Here is a 19,180-nt window from a genome sequence, read left to right on the forward strand (position 1 = left end):
TTCTCTCCAGAGATGCTGCCTGTCCCGCTGAGTTACTCCAGCAATTTGTGTCTATCTTCAATTTAAACCAGCATCTGCATCCTACACGTGATGTTCTTTAAGTTGTGCACAGTGGCACAGCAGGTACTACTGCTCTCACAGCTCCAGTGAGCACGGTTCAAGTCTGACCTCTGGTGCCCTCTGTGTGATGTTTACACATCTGCCCGTTGTGAGAGGAAACAACAATAAAACATTTTACTTCGGAGTCACGTGAGTGACTTCGTGAAGAACCCCGCTTCCACGCATGCGTGTCATATCGCTACACGCATTGCAACGAGTCACACAGCGGGGAACGGCGTTCCCCAAGCGGGAGATTTGAAAGTCGGGAACAGCAGGTAAGCGACTCTGCGTTCCTTTTTTCTACTTACTTTTAGGTGGCTGCGGAAAGCCGGCGGGGAGACCCGTGGAGGGCGAGCAGCCAGCAGCAGCAACAGCACGAGTTTCCCTGGGGGGGGGGGAACAACCTGAGCCCGACTTTGCTCCCGCACCGGCAAAATTCACCTCTCGGCCGGGCGGGAAGCAAAGTAAAAAAGGTCCCTATGCCAGTCTCAAATGAGACTGGCTTGGGAGCAGTCGGTAGCAGCCAGCACAGAGGCTGCGGGACAGACAGCTCGGACCAGCGGTACCGGGGCTCGAAACGCTCAGCGAGTCGGAACGGGACGTTCGGGCTGAAAACCTTCTTCACAAGGTAAGGGCCAGGGGATCCATAGGAACAGCCGGGGTTACCGGCTGCTGAACTGCCGCGAAGGACCAGGCCGTGAACACCGGGTTCGGTCCAAGCGGCTCGAACCCGACACAGGGAACGACGGTCACCGGCGGGAGAAGGAAAGTCGGGAACAGCAGGTAAGAGACCCTGCGTTTTCCTTCAACTTACCTTTCTAGGTGCAGGCATGGACCAGGTCCATGTAAGGTGCAGAAGGCCGGCGGGAGAACCGCGGAGCAGCGGCAGCAGCAGCAGTAGCAGCAGCAGCGGCAGCGGCAGCAGCAGTGGCAGCCGGCAGCTGCAGGAGCACTAACAGCTGCAGGAGCACAGGCAGCTGCAGGAGCACAGACAGCGGCAGGAGCACAGGCAGCAGCAGTGGCAGCTGGCACTTCGTGAGCTGGCAGCGGCAGGAGCAGCATGGGCACATCGGTTCCCGGAGAGGGAAAAACACCTGTGCCCAACTTCGCTCCAGCATGGTGAGAAAGTTCATTTCTCGGCAGCAAAGGACTTTGCAGTTGACTGGCTGCAATCTACTACAAGGGACCAGTATGTGAGTACCAGGGTCGGTCCCAGCGGGGTTTTAGTTACAATAATCGCTTCTCGGTTTTTTTGGCTAAGATCAAGTGTAGTATCTGTTCTTATCAGTTTAATATCTGATACACCCCTTATCTAGGGACTATATATATTATATAAAACTATAGTATCTGTTATCATCAGTGTTAATGTCTTATATGTCCCTTATCTAAGGACCATATAAGTAGGAGTGCCCAGAATTGAGGGCATTAGAGTGGGGTTGACCGGCTGCAACGACCATAAGGGACCAGTACCGTCAGTATGGGGGTGGGTCCCAGGGGTCTTAGATAAAGGAGCAGCCAGGAGTGCTGAGAGCGTTGGAGCCGGGTTAAAGGAATAGATGGAAGCAGCTGTGCCAGTTATCCTCCACACCGGCCATATCCACTTCACGGAAGGAAGGACAAAACTGGAGAAGGAGGACCATGGAACAGCGGGCAGCCAGCAGCAGCCAGCGGCACTTGGATCAACCGTAGTGGGATCAGCTGTGCCCGATGTCGGCCCCGCACCGGCCAGATCCATGTGACCGAGCGGTAGGCTAGACACAAATCAAACAAGGTAGTGGACTCAGAAGGGTCCGACTTTGCATAAAACCGCCGGCAACCAGCGCCCGAGAGGGCTGGAGCGGGAAGAAGCGGTGTATGGAGCCTTGCTCCAACGTGATAAAACCACAGCAGTACCTCTTTGAGGGCTGCACAATGCTTCTACCCCATCAGAGGGGAGCACTGTGGGTCAGTTCTGGGTTGACTTGCAAGAGGGGTCCGCAGAACAAAAGACAAGTGGGCAGCAGTTAAGCCCCACATGGGTACCCCGTGTGGGACCCTAGAGATCTCTAACTCTATAAAAAAGAGTAGGCAGGACCCTGATGGGCCAGAGCCTGGTAATACAGCGTCCCATGATCCTAAAACAGCAGGGACTCTGCTGGACATGGTGGCCGATTACTTTAGCCAAGTCAAACATGGGTAGACTTGGATCCAGGATGGCAATAGTATTACTATATGTCTGGCCACATATTCCAACAAGAAAAATTTAGAAACACTGGCCAGACATCTGCCACCTGGCAACGGTGAGGCATTACAGGTGCCCAGTGTAATCCAATGCATTTGGCAGCATATGGACGAACATCAGGAACCAGGACCTCAAGATCCAGAGAACCTTCAAGGGATTGACGGAAGGCATCATAGCATACACCAGCACCCTGGACTAAACGTAGGTAACCAAAGACCATCAAGACGCACTAGATCTGTTTAATAATATGCAATATGACCTGAACTACACGTGGAAGGCGGCCATTCAGCCAGCACTAGGACCCCAAAAATGCTACCATTTGCAAATAAAGAACCGTGTGTGGACTAAGCTAAGACACTGGGGCTCATCAAGGCCAGCGCAAGGGCCTATTTTGGAGCATGATACCAGCCACAGGCAAGGCCATATAAAATGTGGCTCATACCAGTAGCAGTGTCAGAAATCAATATAACCTGCAGGATCCGTTTTAGGGTATGGCCAGGGCGGCCACCCTGGAAGATGCGGAAGCCTCAACCTCCCACACAACCCCGAACAAGAAATATTAAACCAGAACCTTATTTTCAAAAAACCAAGGAAATAACAAAACCACCGGTAACCATGGAGGTAGGTGGGTGCGGTTTCTTCTGTTAAATAGGGACCTACGAGGGTAGGGGAGGTTGCAACACTATAGTTATGTATGGTATATAATCACTACAGATTCATATAATCTCAGCAGTATTCAGGGTTATCTGATAGGGTTTTTCTCATCCCATTAACCACAGTACATCATACACCAGAAGGGCATTTTGTCCTTACATAAACCAAACAATCTAAAACCCACATGGTGCTACAAGAATTGTACACAAAAGATGGGATTGAACATATTTATTAAAAATAAGATAGAGTAGGGTTGCAGGATTATCATTGATTTTAACCCTAAACACATTTGTTCTAGATATTCATTTTAGGATGGATGCTCTTATTATTCATAAAGACTTGGTGTCAGTTGCGGGTTTCTATATGGCAGGCATTGACTCAATAGAGGAACTTTGGCAATATAGAGCTTACAAAAAGGGCAATCATTAGCCCCAATATTATGTACTAAAATTCGTAAAACCAGCTTGGCATTGTTATGTAAATAAGCCATAGGGTGAGGTTTTCCCCCGTTCGGACCCATCATTGGGGTACTAGGGGAAATTCAACCACACTCGGCATCTGGAATTTTCAGAGTACCCGACTGACCTTCTCAATCATGGTATTTCAGTCTTACAGGGGATGGTGTTAGAACCATGTTCCCTATGAACATTGCCAAAAAATTATTGATTTATCCAGTGACTGGAGGCAGTCATCCATGCCATAACACTTTGGATTTATTGATTTGTAGAGTCTAACAGACCCACTACACTGTCAGACAGGACGATGAATCTCATCTCATCTGCACTAAGACGGTCAACACGGAAGCAGTACCTTGGACACATCAAGAAATGGGGCATATACTGCTTGGACAACAATCTCGACCAAAAGGCCAAGAACATTCTGGCCGTATTGGAATTTTAACAAGCCTCCATTAGGATAATCGATGGAGCTACAGTGCCATCAATAGTGCCCCAAGTGCACTCTCCAATTACCTATCACAAGGATCGGAACGGCACGTGGTGGGAACGCACCCCTGGTAAGCTAACCAGGTACTCCGAAATCTGGGACATGGGTGTCGTTTTCTCAACATGCTGAGGAGCTTGTAGCTCATAACAGCGTTGTCACCTCAGTAACAGACCAGGAAGATGGTTATGCTCATGGTGTTATTTACCGCACAACAAGTCCAGCCATTAAGCAAACTGAGCCTGGACTCCCTGATCATCTCACCGAGAAACTGGTGTTGTCATACAGGATTTAATAAAAGAAAACAGATCGGGTTCCTCGGGTCTAGGGTTTGATTTTATGGTACACCCATATGGCAAACGACTGTGTATAACAAGACACATCTAACAATACATAGCATATACTCAGAACATTCGAGGTCAGAGTATGGAGTTGTTTATCTCTTACAAGAAACTGCATGATAGGGTCACGACTCAAACTATTTCAAGGTGGCTCAAATAGGTCCTAAAAATGGCAGGAATAGACACTGATGTTTCAACTCTCATTCCACCAGGACTGCAGCAACATCCGCAGCAATATTATACAGGTACCCACAGACCAAATCCTCAGAATGGCAGGAGGGTCATTTTAAAAAAGGGTTTTTCCACAGGTTGTATAATAAACCAGTTAATTTGGAGCCATCATTGTATTAAGAAAACATTTTAGGTTCAACAAAATAATTTGGCCGATAGGTTACAGGGTTATGATTCTCAAATTTAAAAAAATGTTATATATTTTTTTTTTCGTTATACCACACAACTCTTTGTATAATTGTGTTTTAAAACTACTAATGATGCTCTCTCCCAATACCCAAGGCAGTTGTGAAGCATGGACTCGTTCCACGGCATGAGGTCACAGAGCTTTGAAATCTTCACGAAGTCACTCACGTGACTCCGAAGTAAAATAGTAAGATTAAACGAGAACTTACCAGTTTGAAGTTTGATCTGTATTTTATGAGGAGTTACGATGAGGGATTTCGTGCCCTTCGCTCCCACCCTCTTATGATCATATCAAAAACTGGTATCTCTTTGATAATCTTACTATGTTAGATCATTATAGGTTTCTGTGACCTCACACCGCTGCTTTGAAGAATGACACGCATGCGTGGAAGCGGGGTTCTTCACGAAATCCCTCATCGTAACTCCTCATAAAATACAGATCAAACTTCAAACTGGTAAGTTCTCGTTTAATCTTACTATTCTACATTGATGGCGCTGAAGTAGAAATGGTCAAACGTTTCAAATTCCTTGGATCACCAGCAATGTGGCCTGGACTAGTCACATCCAAGCCAAGTCCAAGAAAGCACACCACACTTCTACTTCCTTCGAAGGTTCAGCATGTCCAACTTCAACCCTCACCAACGAATGGCTTACTCCTGCACCTATTGTCTATTGTCTATTGTCAAGTCAGCCTGCAGGTAGCTCTCAGAGAAATTGGGAATCAAAGTCCAATGGATATGATTTACGAGGATGTTGTCAGGACTAGTGGGTCTCAGCTATAGGGAGAGGTTTAGTAGGCTGGGACTCCACTACTTGGCGGCAGTAGGATGAGGGGTGATCTTATAGAGGTCTATAGGTCTATAAGATCATGAGAGGAATAGATCGGGTAGACGCACAGAGTCTCTTGCCCAGAATAAGTGAATCGAGAACCAGGGGGCATAGGTTTAAGAAACTATTAGACAGGTACATGGATAGGACAGGTTTCGAGGAATATGGACCAAATGCTGGCAGGTGGGACCAGTGTAGTTGGGACATGGTGGCCGGTGTGGGCAAGTTGGGCCAAAGGGCCTGTTTCCACACTGTATGACTAATAAGAAAAACATTTCCAAATCACTCTGTAAACATTATTTTTTGGATCAATGAAAACCAGGACGACAGAATACCATATGAACTGTGCAATCCATTGTAAAACTGGCGCTCTACACATGGAGAAGTCACCAGGATTAAATTAGTAACCTAGGAACAATATGATGCAAAATTCACCTATATTTACTCAGTACCAACGGTTATTTATTGTCCAAAGTATGGGTGCAACGCATTTATGACAACTCTATTTTACCTAGCAGTAAACAATGTCTATTGCCAGTGTCATATTGCATTTGAATGAATGAATACGTTTATTGGCCAAGTATTCACATACAAGGAATTTGCCTTGGTGCTCCACCCGCAAATAACAACATGACATACATTGACAGTTAGGACTGATACATAACACATTAAACATTAATAATAAAACATTATCGATTAAACATGTGAATTAAATAAAACACCAGAGCTTATTTCTGAGAATATTTCTGATAGTATTCAAATAAAATGCCATAACTCATTCAATTTAGAATACATGAAAGGTGGGAGGGTGTAAAGGTTTAGTACAAGGTTCTTATAATTCTTAGACAAGACTGCAAATCCAGCACCGAGGGTAATGCTCTTTCCTGATGACAACACCTGTCCCTATACCTCTCCCCTCGTCTCCATCCAAGGACGCCAACAGCCTTTCCAGGTGAGGCAGAGGTTCACTTGCACCTCCTCCAACCTCATCTACTGTATCCCCTGTTCCAGGTGGGCACTCTTGTATATCGGCGAGACCAAGCGCAGTCTCGGCGATCGTATCGCCGAACACCTCCACTCAGTCCGCCTAAACCTACCCGATCTCCCGGTTGCTCAACACTTCAACTACCCCTCCCATTCCCACACTAACCTTTCTGTCCTGGGTCTCCTCTATTGTCAGAGTGAGGCCCAGTGCAAATTGGAGGAACAGCACCTCATATTTCGCTTGGGCAGCTTACACCCCAGCGGTATGAACATTGACTTCTCTCCAGAGATGCTGCCTGTCCCGCTGAGTTACTCCAGCAATTTGTGTCTATCTTCAATTTAAACCAGCATCTGCATCCTACACGTGATGTTCTTTAAGTTGTGCACAGTGGCACAGCAGGTACTACTGCTGTCTCACAGCTCCAGTGAGCACGGTTCAAGTCTGACCTCTGGTGCCCTCTGAGTGATGTTTACACATCTGCCCGTTGTGAGAGGAAACAACAATAAAACATTCTACATTGATGGTGCTGAAGTAGAAATGGTCAAACGTTTCAAATTCCTTGGATCACCAGCAATGTGGCCTGGACTAGTCACATCCAAGCCAAGTCCAAGAAAGCACACCACACTTCTACTTCCTTCGAAGGTTCAGCATGTCCGCTTCAACCCTCACCAACCTTTTGCAGATGCGCCATCGAAAGTATTTTTTCACGACGTATCACAGGCTAGTTTGGGAACAGCCCCATCTAAGACCCCAGGAAACTGCGGAGAGTTGTGGACGTAGCCCAGACCATCATACAAACCAATCCCCTTTCCATTGACACCATCTGCACTTCATGCTGCCTTGGCGAGGCCAGCAACATAATCAAGGACCAGTCTCACCCCCCAGTCATTCCCTCTTCCCCCCTCTCCCAGCAGGCAAGAGGAACATAAGTTTGAAAACACATACCTCCAGATTCAGGGGCAACCAAATGGTCCCCTCATCAACTAGAGTGTGGTCCTGACCTCCCATCTACCTCATTGTATACCCTTTGAACTATTTAATTGAACGATCAGAATTCAACGTTATATCTTGTACTAAATGTTGTACCTTTAACCTTTGTCTGTGCCCAGTGAACGGTTTGATTGTATTCATGTATAGTCTTTTCTTTGACTGGGAAACACTCAAAAGATTTTTACTGTACCTCGGTACATGTGACAACATTAAACTAAACTAAGTTTGTGGATGCTCCAGCCTCCTGCCATAGCCGTGCTGGTTGGTAGATTAATTTGCGACAGAAAATTAGCCCTGGTAGAGTTGGATGTTGAGGGAATTAAGGATGAGAGCGAATAGTGATTGGAAAATAATTTGGGGAGTGAGAGAATAATTTGAGAGCTAGCATAGACTTGATGGGCCAAATAGCTTTCTGCTAAAGACACTGGACTTGGCCCACCTGCCTGGGATTGGCCCATATCCCTCAAAACCTATCCAATCCCAGAGTCGTTCCATTAACTGTGTAGGTCCTGCCCTGGTTAGACACCCCAAAATCCAACCCCTTTTGCGTTTTTCTGTATTAAATTCTTAAAGATAGCAGAGTCAGGGGATATGGTGAGAAGGCAGGAATGGGGTACTGATTGTGGATGATCAGCCCTGATCACTGTGAATGGCGGTGCTGGCTCAAAGGGCCAAATGGCCTACTCCTGCACCTATTGTCTATTGTCTATTGTCTATCCATGTACAGTACCTGTCCAAATATTTTATAAATATTGTGATACTACCTGCCTCAACTACCACCTCCGGCAACTCGTTCCAAATACCTACCACCCTTTGTGTAAAAATGTTACCCCTCAGGTTCCTATTAAATCTTTCCCCCCTCACCTTAAACCTGTCTTCTACATAACTGGTTCAACCTGGTTCTTGATTCTTGTACTCTGGGTAAAATACTTTACCTTATCTATTCCTCTCATGATCTTATACGTCTCTATAAGATCTCCCCTCCTGTGCTCCAAGGAATAAAGTATAAAGTCCTAGCTCAACCTCTCCCTGTTGCACAGACCATCGAGTCCTGGCAACATCCTTGTAAATCTTCTCTTCAGCCTTTTCAGCTTCAACAACATCTTTCCTGTAATACAGTGACCAAAACTGAACACAATACTCTAAATGTGGCCTCAGCAATATCTTGTACAACTGTAACATGACCTCCCAACTTCTATATTCAATACTCTGACTGATGAAGGCCAATGTGCTGAAAGCCTTCCTGACTACCCTATCTAGCTGTGACGCCACTTTCAAGGAACTGTGTACCTGCTCTCCGAGATCCTTCTGCTCTACAACACTCCCCAGAGTACTTCCATTCACTGTGTAGGTCCTGCCCTGGTTAGACTTCCCAAAATCCAACTCCTTGCGTTTTTCTGTATTAAATTCCAATAATAATTCCTCAATCCACCTGCCCAACCGATCAAGATCCCGCTGCAAGGGAGTAGGAAACTGTAAACATTTTTGACACCAGTCAGAATTATGCACAACTTGGTTCAAAAGGGAGAGATATTTAACAGGGAGCTTCCCTTCACTGGTGCAAAAGTGACCTTCAGGTTCAAGAACAGCTTCTTCCAGCGACCATCAGGCTCCTGAACACTGCACAACACTAACGACAACTCTGCCTCAGCAACTATGATTGGCTATAGGTACACAAAATTGCTGGAAAAACTCAGCAGGTGCAGCAGCATCTATGGAGCGAAGAAAATAGGCGACGTTTCGGGCCGAAACCCTTCTTCAGACTGATGGGGGGTTGGAGGGGAGAAGGAAGGAAAAGGGGAGGAGGAGGAGCCCGAGGGCGGGGGGATGGGAGGAGACAGCTCGAGGGTTAAGGAAGGGGAGGAGACAGCATGGGCTAGCAAAATTGGGAGAATTCAACATTCATGCCATCAGGATACAAGCTGCCCAGGCGGAATATGAGGTGCTGTTCCTCCAATTTCCGGTGTTGCTCACTCTGGCAATGGAGGAGACACAGGACAGAGAGGTCGGATTGGGAATGGGAGGGGGAGTTGAAGTGCTGAGCCACTGGGAGTTCAGGTAGGTTATTGCGGACTGAGCGGAGGTGTTCGGCGAAACGATCGCCCAACCGCCGCTTAGTCTCCCCGATGTAAATCAGCTGACATCTAGAGCAGCGGATGCAGTAGATGAGGTTGGAGGAGATACAGGTGAACCTTTGTCGCACCTGGAACGACTGCTTGGGACCTTGAATGGAGTCGAGGGGGGAGGTGAAGGGACAGGTGTTGCATTTCTTGCGGTTGCAACGGAAAGTGCCCGGGGAGGGGGTGGTACGGGAGGGAAGGGAAGAATTGACAAGGGAGTTGCGGAGGTAGCGGTCTTTGCGGAAGGCAGACATGGGGGGAGATGGGAAGATGTGGCGAGTGGTGGGGTCACGTTGGAGGTGGCGGAAATGGCGGAGGATTATGTGTTACTATGATTGGCTAAAGACTTGGTTTTGGTTGCACCAGGGACTTAGCATTGTTAAGGTCTGGTTACCTAGTACTACTGATTATTATTTTTTTGCATTCTTTATTATTGGATATTTATTTGTGCGTTACTGCCTTAAAGGGCCTGGAGTGTCAGTATATGTGATAATTAAACACTATTAGCTCTTCAAAAACAATATTCACCTGCTTTAACACTGCAATGAAAACTCCAAAGTTGATACGATAGTACAATTTTGATAACTCAGTACAATATCTGAAAATCAAGGCTAGGGTGTAATTTTATCTGGGGGTGCTGTCCGTACAGTGTTTGTACGTTCTCCCCGTGACCTGCGTAGGTTTTCTCCGAGATCTTCGGTTTCCTCTCACACTCCAAAGACTTACAGATTTGTAGGTTAATTGGCTTGGTATAAGTGTAAATTGTCCCTAATGTGTGTAGGATAGTGTTAATGTGCAGGGATTGCTGGTTGGTGTGGACTTGGTGAGCCGTAGGGTCTGTTTCCGCGCTGGATCTCTAAACTAGACAAAACTAAACCTGGTATTGCCACCAGCTGAGCCCCTGTTTCAAGAATCACTCAATTTTCTCTGGCATCTCTTGCAGTAACATTACACACAAGCTGTTTTGTTCCCTTGTTCCTTCTGGAAAATAAGTTCATGTAAATTAGGCACCTTCTGCCACCATCTACACATCATGTTTCCATAATCTTGCACATTAAATCAGAAGTGTGAGGGTTGGCAGATAATTTGTTAATACCCATTTTGCTACCCAACCAATGCTCAGTTTCACCCTCGAAGGGCAGCAATATAATAAGACAAGGCCCTCATCACGCTTCGCTCCCTGCTCCGCCAGCTCTCCAACCAGCATATTATGTGACGAACACCATTGGTAAAATGGATGACAGCAACTTTACTGCAGTAAGACTTCACGAAACAAACAGAAGCTTTGAATCAAGTAATCGTTCAAAATCATTGCAGTGAATGTTTCTGTAGGAATAAGGAATTATGAGATAGCCCATTCAACAACTTTAAAAAAAAAAACAATCAATTTAGTTCAAAATCACACCAGTGCAAGTGATAAACAAAGCATCCAAGGAAAGGAAATACAAATTGTACTCTTCATAAATCTGTTTCACATCATGGCATCATCTCTCATGCTCCTAGTATCTCTACATTCAGTTCACCGTAGATATCTATCAATAACATGACTCACTTTGGCACTGTGCCACATTTTTTGCATAACTTTGTTACTCACCAGGTTGACAAACTCTTGGTAGCAGATTTGGCCCTGCTCGTTGCTCTGTACAAGAGCAAACAGCATCTCAAGTTTGGTTGGATCCAGCTGCAATTCATGGCTCTGAAGCAGATTGGAAAAGTGCTCCACAGCAATGAAACCAGTATTCTCCGGATCAAGCTGAAAGACATATCAAGGAGGAATTATTAAAGCATGTTCAACTGTTGCTAGTTATTAGTCTTTTTTTTAAGCTTTTCACCTCTCTAACACTGACTTCCTATTGCTTAGGAAGTTGCCCATTGAGACTAAAGACAGATTTTAAATTATTCCTTCCCTTCGAAACCTTTCTTAATGATCAGTCTGAAGAAGGGTTTCGGATCGAAATGTTGCCTATTCCCTTTGCTCCATAGATGCTGCTGCACCCACTGAGTTTCCCCAGCACTTTTGTCTACCTTTCTTAATGATATTCTTTAATAATGCCCAAATCTAGCTTTATTTACTCTTCAGTTTGCCTTTCTTGTTTGGGCGAGAGACAACACTTTCCATTGACATTTTGTGGATGGCCAATTGAAAATGGGGGACTAGCCACAATAACAACTCATGGCAAAACATATCTCCTTCCCAAGGCAACTAATCAGCTAATTTCAGAGATTATGGATGGTCATACCTACTCTTACATGATAAGCACATACTCAATTTCATGATCCCCAATGGATAAAAATATCTTGTATTCTCATCAATGGAATATTAAGAACAAATAAAATTATCATGAGTTCTCCAAGAAATATAGCCATAGCCCTTTACTTACTGGTCTACGGTGCTCTATTGATACAAGAAAGAATTATTCTGTAATATCACCAGAGCTCAGAGAGGAATATGCCCACAACTATTTCAACTAACTCACACAAACTAATTAATATTATAATTTAAATATTATTGAGAAACATCTTGAATCGCCAGTGTAATGTGATGAATTAATTAAAGAAACCAGCATGACATATTTCAATTAGTTTCAGCATCTTCAGGTTACAGTAAAATAACAATCTAAGTACTAATAACTGATGGAAGTGTAATAAATAGAATTCCCTCCAGAAATCTTGGCATTTTTCCACATTTTTACTCCTTTCACCTACTTATTCAACCTCAGGGGGACACGGTGGCGCTGCGGTAGAGTTGCTGCCTTACAGCGCTTGCAGCGCCGGAGACCCGGGTACGATCCTGACTACGGGTGCTGTCTGTACGGAGTTTGTATGTTCTCCCTGTAACTGTGTGGGTTTTCACTGAGATCTTCATCCCACACTCTTGTACACTGTGCACAGAGAAAATTTACAAGGATGTTGCCAAGGCTGGAGGGTCTGAACTATAGGGCAAGGGTGAGTCGGCTGGAGCTCTATTCCCTGGAGTGCAGGAGGATGAGGGGTGATCTTATAGAGGTTTATAAGATCATGAGAGGAATAGATCGGGTTGATGTACAGAGTCTCTTGCGCAGAGTAGGTGAATCGAGGACCAGACGAACTAGGTATAAGGTTAAGGGGAAAAGATTTAATGGGAACCTGAGGGGTGGCTTTTTCACACAAAGGGTGGTGGGTGTATGGAACAAGCTGCCAGAGGAGGCAGTTGAGGCAGGGACCATCCCAACATTTAAGAAACAATTAGACAGGTACATGGTTAGGACATGTTTGGAGGAATATGGACCAAATGCGGGCAGGTGGAACTACTGTGGCTGGGCCATGTTGGCCAGTGTGGGCAAGTTGTGCTGAAGGGCCTATTTCCACATGGTATCCTGCTATGACTCCAAAGATGTACAGGTTTGTAGGTTAATTGGCTTGGGTTTGTGTACTTGGTATAGGTGTAAATTGTCCCTAGTCTGTGTAGGCTTGTGTTAATGTGTGGGGGTCACTGGTCGGTGCAGACTCTTGTGGGCCGAAGGCCTGTTTTCGCACTGTATCTCGAAACTAAAAACTAAACTAAACTCAGTCTGCAGCCAAATGACCTAATATATCCCTATTTGCCTCAATATGAAATGTTATATTTTGGTGGTCATCAGATGTTACATAAGTGCAAGTTGTCATGATTGTAGATGGCAAGTAGGAAAATATGGAGCTGAGATATAACAGCCTGCAATAACACACACGTTATGGTTTTGTCGAGGCTTATGTAGAAAAAATATCATAGTAGGTTCTTCAACACTCAAATGCTAATGCAACATCCCATGAAATCTCACTCCAGTCTAAACGTCCATCAAGAACAGAGAGAACAAGGAAATTAGGAGATAAAATGCCCAAACAAATCTCATTTAGCTGTGAAGGTCCAGCGTGAATCGGGTTCATTCGTCAATTACCATGACAACTAATGGTACTTGACGAGAAGCACATAGTGCTACCCACATGACAAGACAAGAAGTCTTGTTCTACTATTGTCTTTATTTTATGAACTAACGGTTCAGATATTTCAATACCACTGTAATAAAGAATAGCACAAGCAATTTAGGAAGACACCGAGAGGGGGTGGGGGAATGGGGGTTCCCTGCATGAACAGCAAGGAAAAGAATGATCAAAAATTAATCATACAGCACTTCAAGTGGATATTGGGTATTATCAGTCCGCATGTACATGCGTTTTTTATAAAGATCTGATTAGTGGGTCGGTCTAGCTGAAATGTGTGTTCAGGTGCAGTCTGCTTCTTGCTTCGATCGTCTGGGAAATATTCATTTCCAAACATTGACTTGGCTCACAATCTGGGCTAAGTTACAGACATTTCTGCATGACGTGTTGGCAAACATTTGGTTGTCATGCACATTACTTTCTTCCAGCCAGACGTTCGTACGGCTGCTCTGCAAAGCAGTGAACAATTTGACTGCGGTCCCCTCAGGCAGGGCAGCAGCTCTCTGGTCAACATCATGCCCTTGGTTGTGTGAAGTGCAAAATACACATCATTTGAAATAGCAACAGAAGGCTCCAAGTGAGATAACGCAGTTTGCTATTTCTGGGGCATTTCAACATGCTGCATTATTTTATTTTACTATAGTTAACATAACAATGATCAACTCTGATGTGTAGTTGGTACTGATTTTCTAAATAAAATGTTTTGACCACTACTTTCCATAGATTTAACACTGCATATTTCAGAACTTTTGACAGAACATCTTCTTGCATCCGTTTAACATGAATAGTTTTATTATTACCAGGACTAGCTGCTAGAAGTATACATATTTATAATTCAATATGCATTCACTTCTAATATCTTGGCTATTCGATATAATATTCTGTTGGAATGTAAACAACATTATGTGACTATGTAGTACATATCTAGAATGATGACAGCAGAGGCTTAAGATGCAGTCCTGAGGCAGGGTATCAGCCCAAAACATCGACTTTTCGTTTGCCTGCACAGATGCTGCCTGACCCTCTCAGCTCCATTAGAAACTCCTTTTTTAGATCCAGACTGACATCTACACCTGAAACTTTGTTTCAGGGTGGCCAAAAGTGCAAAAAAACATTGTTCTTAGTAAGCATGAATTAGTAAACCTTATCTTTTCTCGTGGTATCATTATTTAGCTTCCTCTTGGAGGAATCACAACTGTACCACGTGGCAGGAGAATCCACATTCTAACCACTTTCTGGATTGAAGAGAATCTTCACTACACTTAAGGACAGGGTTGTGTTTTGTTATTAAAACCATGGGCAAAAAAAGTCACATTTGGAAAACGGTTCACTTCAACAGCTTTTCAAGTGCCAACTAACATGATTAAAACATAAAGATAGACTCAAAATTGTTTTATATTGATGATCTGGCCAAGCAATTGAAAGTCTGTAATACTGGGTGCTTGATTGGTAATATTTTAGTGAACCATATTATATATGCAGATGATCTTGTGGTTTTTAGTCCATCTAACGCTGGTCTCCAGCAGCTCTTTACTATATGTTCAGTGTATGGCATGGAACATAATATTAAATATAATGCTTGTAAGAGGATAAATGTCTAAAATATCCTGATTTTAAATTGTCTGAAAATAATCTTGGTGTCTGTAATAAGGTAAAATATCTTGGGCATTTTATTACAGAACAAATGACAGATGATGAGGATATTTATAGGCAATGACGTATGCTGTATGTGCAGGCAAATATTCTCTTGCGTAGGTTTGGTGCATGTACAGATGTGGTGAAGATGTCTCTGTTCAGAGCATATTACACACCACTCTATACTGCGCACCCATGGTCAAACTACAGAAAGACAAGTTTACAGAGACGAAAGGAGGCCTACAATGATGCCATGAGAACAAATCTAGATGGTGTAGTGCTAGTAAAATGTTTGTGGCTGCAGGAGTCAGTACTTTAGAAGCTATCCTAAGAAATCATGCATATAAATTCATTTGCAGAATAAATGACTCTAAAAATGTAATTATCATGGCTTTGTCAAACATAAGGTTTAGAACCACACGCTCAAATCCCAGTTGTGGGGACACAGGTATTGCTGTCTCGCTGTAGAACACTGATCTTTCTTTTTATTCTGGAGTTTATCTTGCACTAAACCGGGGTTCAGCAACCTACGGCCCCCGGTCCGAATGCAGCCCTAACCTGGAATCACCGGCCAGCAGGTTTTTTTTTCCCCGCAGTCAACCGGCCCGCAGCCTTCCTTCATCTCCGGTACTTCACGGGCCCGAGGAGACGTGACGCAAGGAGGCCTGCGCTGGCCGCCGCAATTTTGGAGCCACCGAGCATCCGAGTGGGGTCGAGGACCGAGCTCTCGCTGTACCGCATCCTGCGCAAAGCCACCGGCACGGCCACGCACATTCTGTGTCTGGGCTTCACTGTCGGGATCGGAGTTGTCAATAGGCCGGGGACGAGTGAGTTTGAGTATTTGAGACACTGCCTTCAGGACAGAGCCAAGGACATGGTCCGTAGGTACGTCGTGTTCGTGAGCACCCGTAACTAGGGACCAGTGCTCCGGGTGGCGCCCTCGCGATCTATGTGAACACGTGATTTGATGCCTGCCATTCGGAGCAAGATCCGTGTGAACACGTGGTAGATATGGCCCGCCATCCGCTCACAGACATGCCAACCGGCCCGTATGTAGATCAAGGTTGCCGACCCCTGCACTAAACGTTATTCGTGTTATCCCCTTTATCATGTATCTGTAAATTGTGGATGGCTCGATTGTACTCACGTGTTGTCTTTCCGCAGACTGGTCAGCACGCAACAAAACCTTTTCACTGTACAACGCAAATCAATTATAATTGATACTAAAGTAGTCATCTCGGGGATGGTGATACAGTATCTCCCAAGGATACAGAAATTCATTTGATTTCAGTAATGACAGTGGTATTCCAATAGCAAAAGGTTCCAAATGAAGGAATTGAAACCAGGGCGTTAAAACCCAGTTAACTCGGGAAATAACGTGGTCAGCTCTCTCGGGAAATAACGTGGTTGCATAATGTCAGTCATAGAATGATATCTGGATGAGATGATTTCCATGCACATGTAAAGCCCAGCAAAACATAGACGGATAGTTAACTGCTATGTGCTATTCCAGAAGGGCTACAGAGGCAAAGGAAAAACAACCGAAAATAATACAAAATTACCCAATTGAAGAAACACGGTGCACTGAAAGGCATAAAATACATTAAAATCGCAGAGACTGTTCCCACTGCATCCCCTTGGTTAATTCATCCCTTCTCACCCACTGTCCAGGTATCTTCCCCTGCAACTGCAGGAGAGATTGGAGGAACCTCCTCCAACCTCATCTATTGTTCAAGATGAATTGAATTGATTTTATTAGTCAAGTATGTACAGTGCATTCAGAAAGTATTCAGACCCCTTCAATTTTTCCACATTTTGTTACAGCCTTATTCTAACATTTTTTTTTTAAAATCATCAATCTACACACAATACTCCATAATTAAAAAGCAAAAACAGTTGTTTAGAAATTTTTGCAAAGTAATTAAATATAAATAACAGAAATATCACATTTACATAAGTATTCAGACCCTTTACTCAGTACTTTGTTGAAGCACCTTTGGCAGCGATTCTAGCCTCAAGTCTTCTTGGGTATGATGCTACAAGCTTGGCACACCTGTATTTGGGTAATTTCTCCCATTCTCTGCAGATCCTCTCAAGCTCTGTCAGGTTGGATGGGGAGCGTCGATGCACAGCTATTTTCAGGCCTCTCCAGAGATGTTCAATCAGGTTCAAGTCCAGGCTCTGGCTGGGCCACTCAAGGACATTCACAGACTTGTCACAAAATCACTCCTGCATTGTCTTGGCTGTGTGCTTAGGGTCATTGTCCTGTTGGAAGGTGAACCTCCCCCCCCAGTCTGAGGTCCAGAACGCTCTGGAGCAGGTTTTCATCAAGGATCTCTCTGTACTTTGCTCCATTCATCTATCCCTCGATCCTGACTAGTCTCCCAGTTCCTGCCACTGAAAAACATCCCCACAGCATGATGCTGCCACCACGATGCTTCACCGTAGGTATAGTTTTGGCCAGGTGATGAGCGGTGCCTGGTTTCCTCCAGACGTGACACTTGGCATTCAGGCCAAATAGTTCAATCTTGGTTTCACCAGACCAGAGAATCTTGTTTCTCATGCCTTTTGGCAAACTCCAAGCGGGCTGTCATTTGCATTTTACTGAGGAGTGGCTTCCATCTGGCCACTCTACCATAAAGGCCTGATTGGTGGAGTGCTGCAGATATAGTTGTCCTTCTGGAAGGTTCTCCCATCTTCACAGAGGAACTCTGGAGCTCAGAGTGACCATTGAGTTCTTGCTCCCCTGACCAAGGCCCTTCTCCCCCGATTGCTCAGTTTGGCCGGGCAGCCAGCTCTATGAAGAGTCCTGGTGGTTCCAAAGTTCTTCCGTTTAAGAATGACGGAGTCCACTGTGCTCTTTGGGTCCTGCAATGCTACAGAAACTGTTTTATACCCTGCCCCAGATCTGTGTCTCGACACAATCTTGTCTCGGAGGTCTACGGACAATTGCTTTCGTCTTCATGGCTTGGTTTTTGCTCTGACATGCACTGTCAGCTGTGGGACCTTATATAGACAGGTGTGTGCCTTTCCAAATCATGTCCAATCAATTTAATTTAGCACTGGTGGACTCCAATCAAGTTGTAGAAACATCTCAAGGATAATCAATGCAAACAGGATGAACCTCAGCTCAATTTTGAGTATCATAGCAAAGGGTTTGAATAATTATGTAAATGTGATATTTCAGTTATTTCTTTTTAATCACCTTGCATAAATTTCTAAGCACCTGTTTTCGCTTCTTCATTCTGGGGTATTGTGTGTAGATCGATGATAAAAAAATAATTTAATCCATTTCAAAATAAGGCTGTAACGTAACAAAATGTGGAAAAAGTGAAAGGGTCTGAATAATTTCTGAATGCACTGTATACATACAAGGAATTTGCATTGGTGCTTTGCTCGCAAGTAACAACACGATATACAGTAGACAATTAAAAATAAAATATTATAATTTAAACATTTGAAGAATTAAATAAAACACCAGAGCAAACGGAGGCTACAGATTTTTAGCTGTTGAGTAGAGCGACTGCTCGTGGAAAAAACTTGTTTTTATGTCTGGCTGTGGTGGCTTTGACAATCCGGAGTCGCCTTCCAGAGGGAAGTGATTCAAAGAGTTTGTGGCCAGGGTGAGAGGGGTCAGAGATGATCTTGCCCGCTCGTTTCCTGGCCCTTGCAGTGCACAGTTCGTCAATGGGGGGGAAGGGTCGCAGCCAATAACCTTCTCAGCTGATCGAACGATGCGCTGCAGCCTCCGGATGTCGTGCTTGGTGGCTGAGCCAAACTAGACCATGATGGAGAAGTTGAGGACAGACTCCATGATGGCCGTATAAAACTGGACCATCATTGCATGTGGCAGATTGCGTTTTCTCGGTTGCCACTGGAAGTACATTCTCTGTGGGGCCTTTTTGACTGTGGAGTCGATGGTGGCTTCCCATTTAAGGTCCCTGGAGATGATGGTTCCAAGGAATTTAAATGACTCCACAGATTCTGAAGA

General features: G+C 44.7%; 1 protein-coding gene and 1 pseudogene across 2 annotated transcripts in view; one reads left to right on the forward strand and one right to left on the reverse strand.

The window, feature by feature from the left end:
* Window positions 1-19,180, reverse strand: part of rhbdl1 (rhomboid, veinlet-like 1 (Drosophila)) — a 286,461-nt gene that overhangs the window by 226,977 nt on the left and 40,304 nt on the right. Inside the window, exon 2 of one of the 2 annotated variants that reach the window (XM_055651799.1) lies at window positions 11,192-11,350. In XM_055651799.1, the coding sequence (XP_055507774.1) occupies window positions 11,192-11,350 (159 nt within the window). Of the gene's footprint in view, window positions 1-11,191; window positions 11,351-19,180 lie in introns of those variants that run through there. The other variant, XM_055651801.1, reaches the window with a different exon arrangement.
* LOC129707130 (U2 spliceosomal RNA) lies at window positions 1,335-1,507 on the forward strand (annotated as a pseudogene).

Source organism: Leucoraja erinacea, chromosome 20 (genome assembly GCF_028641065.1).
Source record: "Leucoraja erinacea ecotype New England chromosome 20, Leri_hhj_1, whole genome shotgun sequence".
Lineage (NCBI taxonomy): Eukaryota > Metazoa > Chordata > Chondrichthyes > Rajiformes > Rajidae > Leucoraja > Leucoraja erinaceus.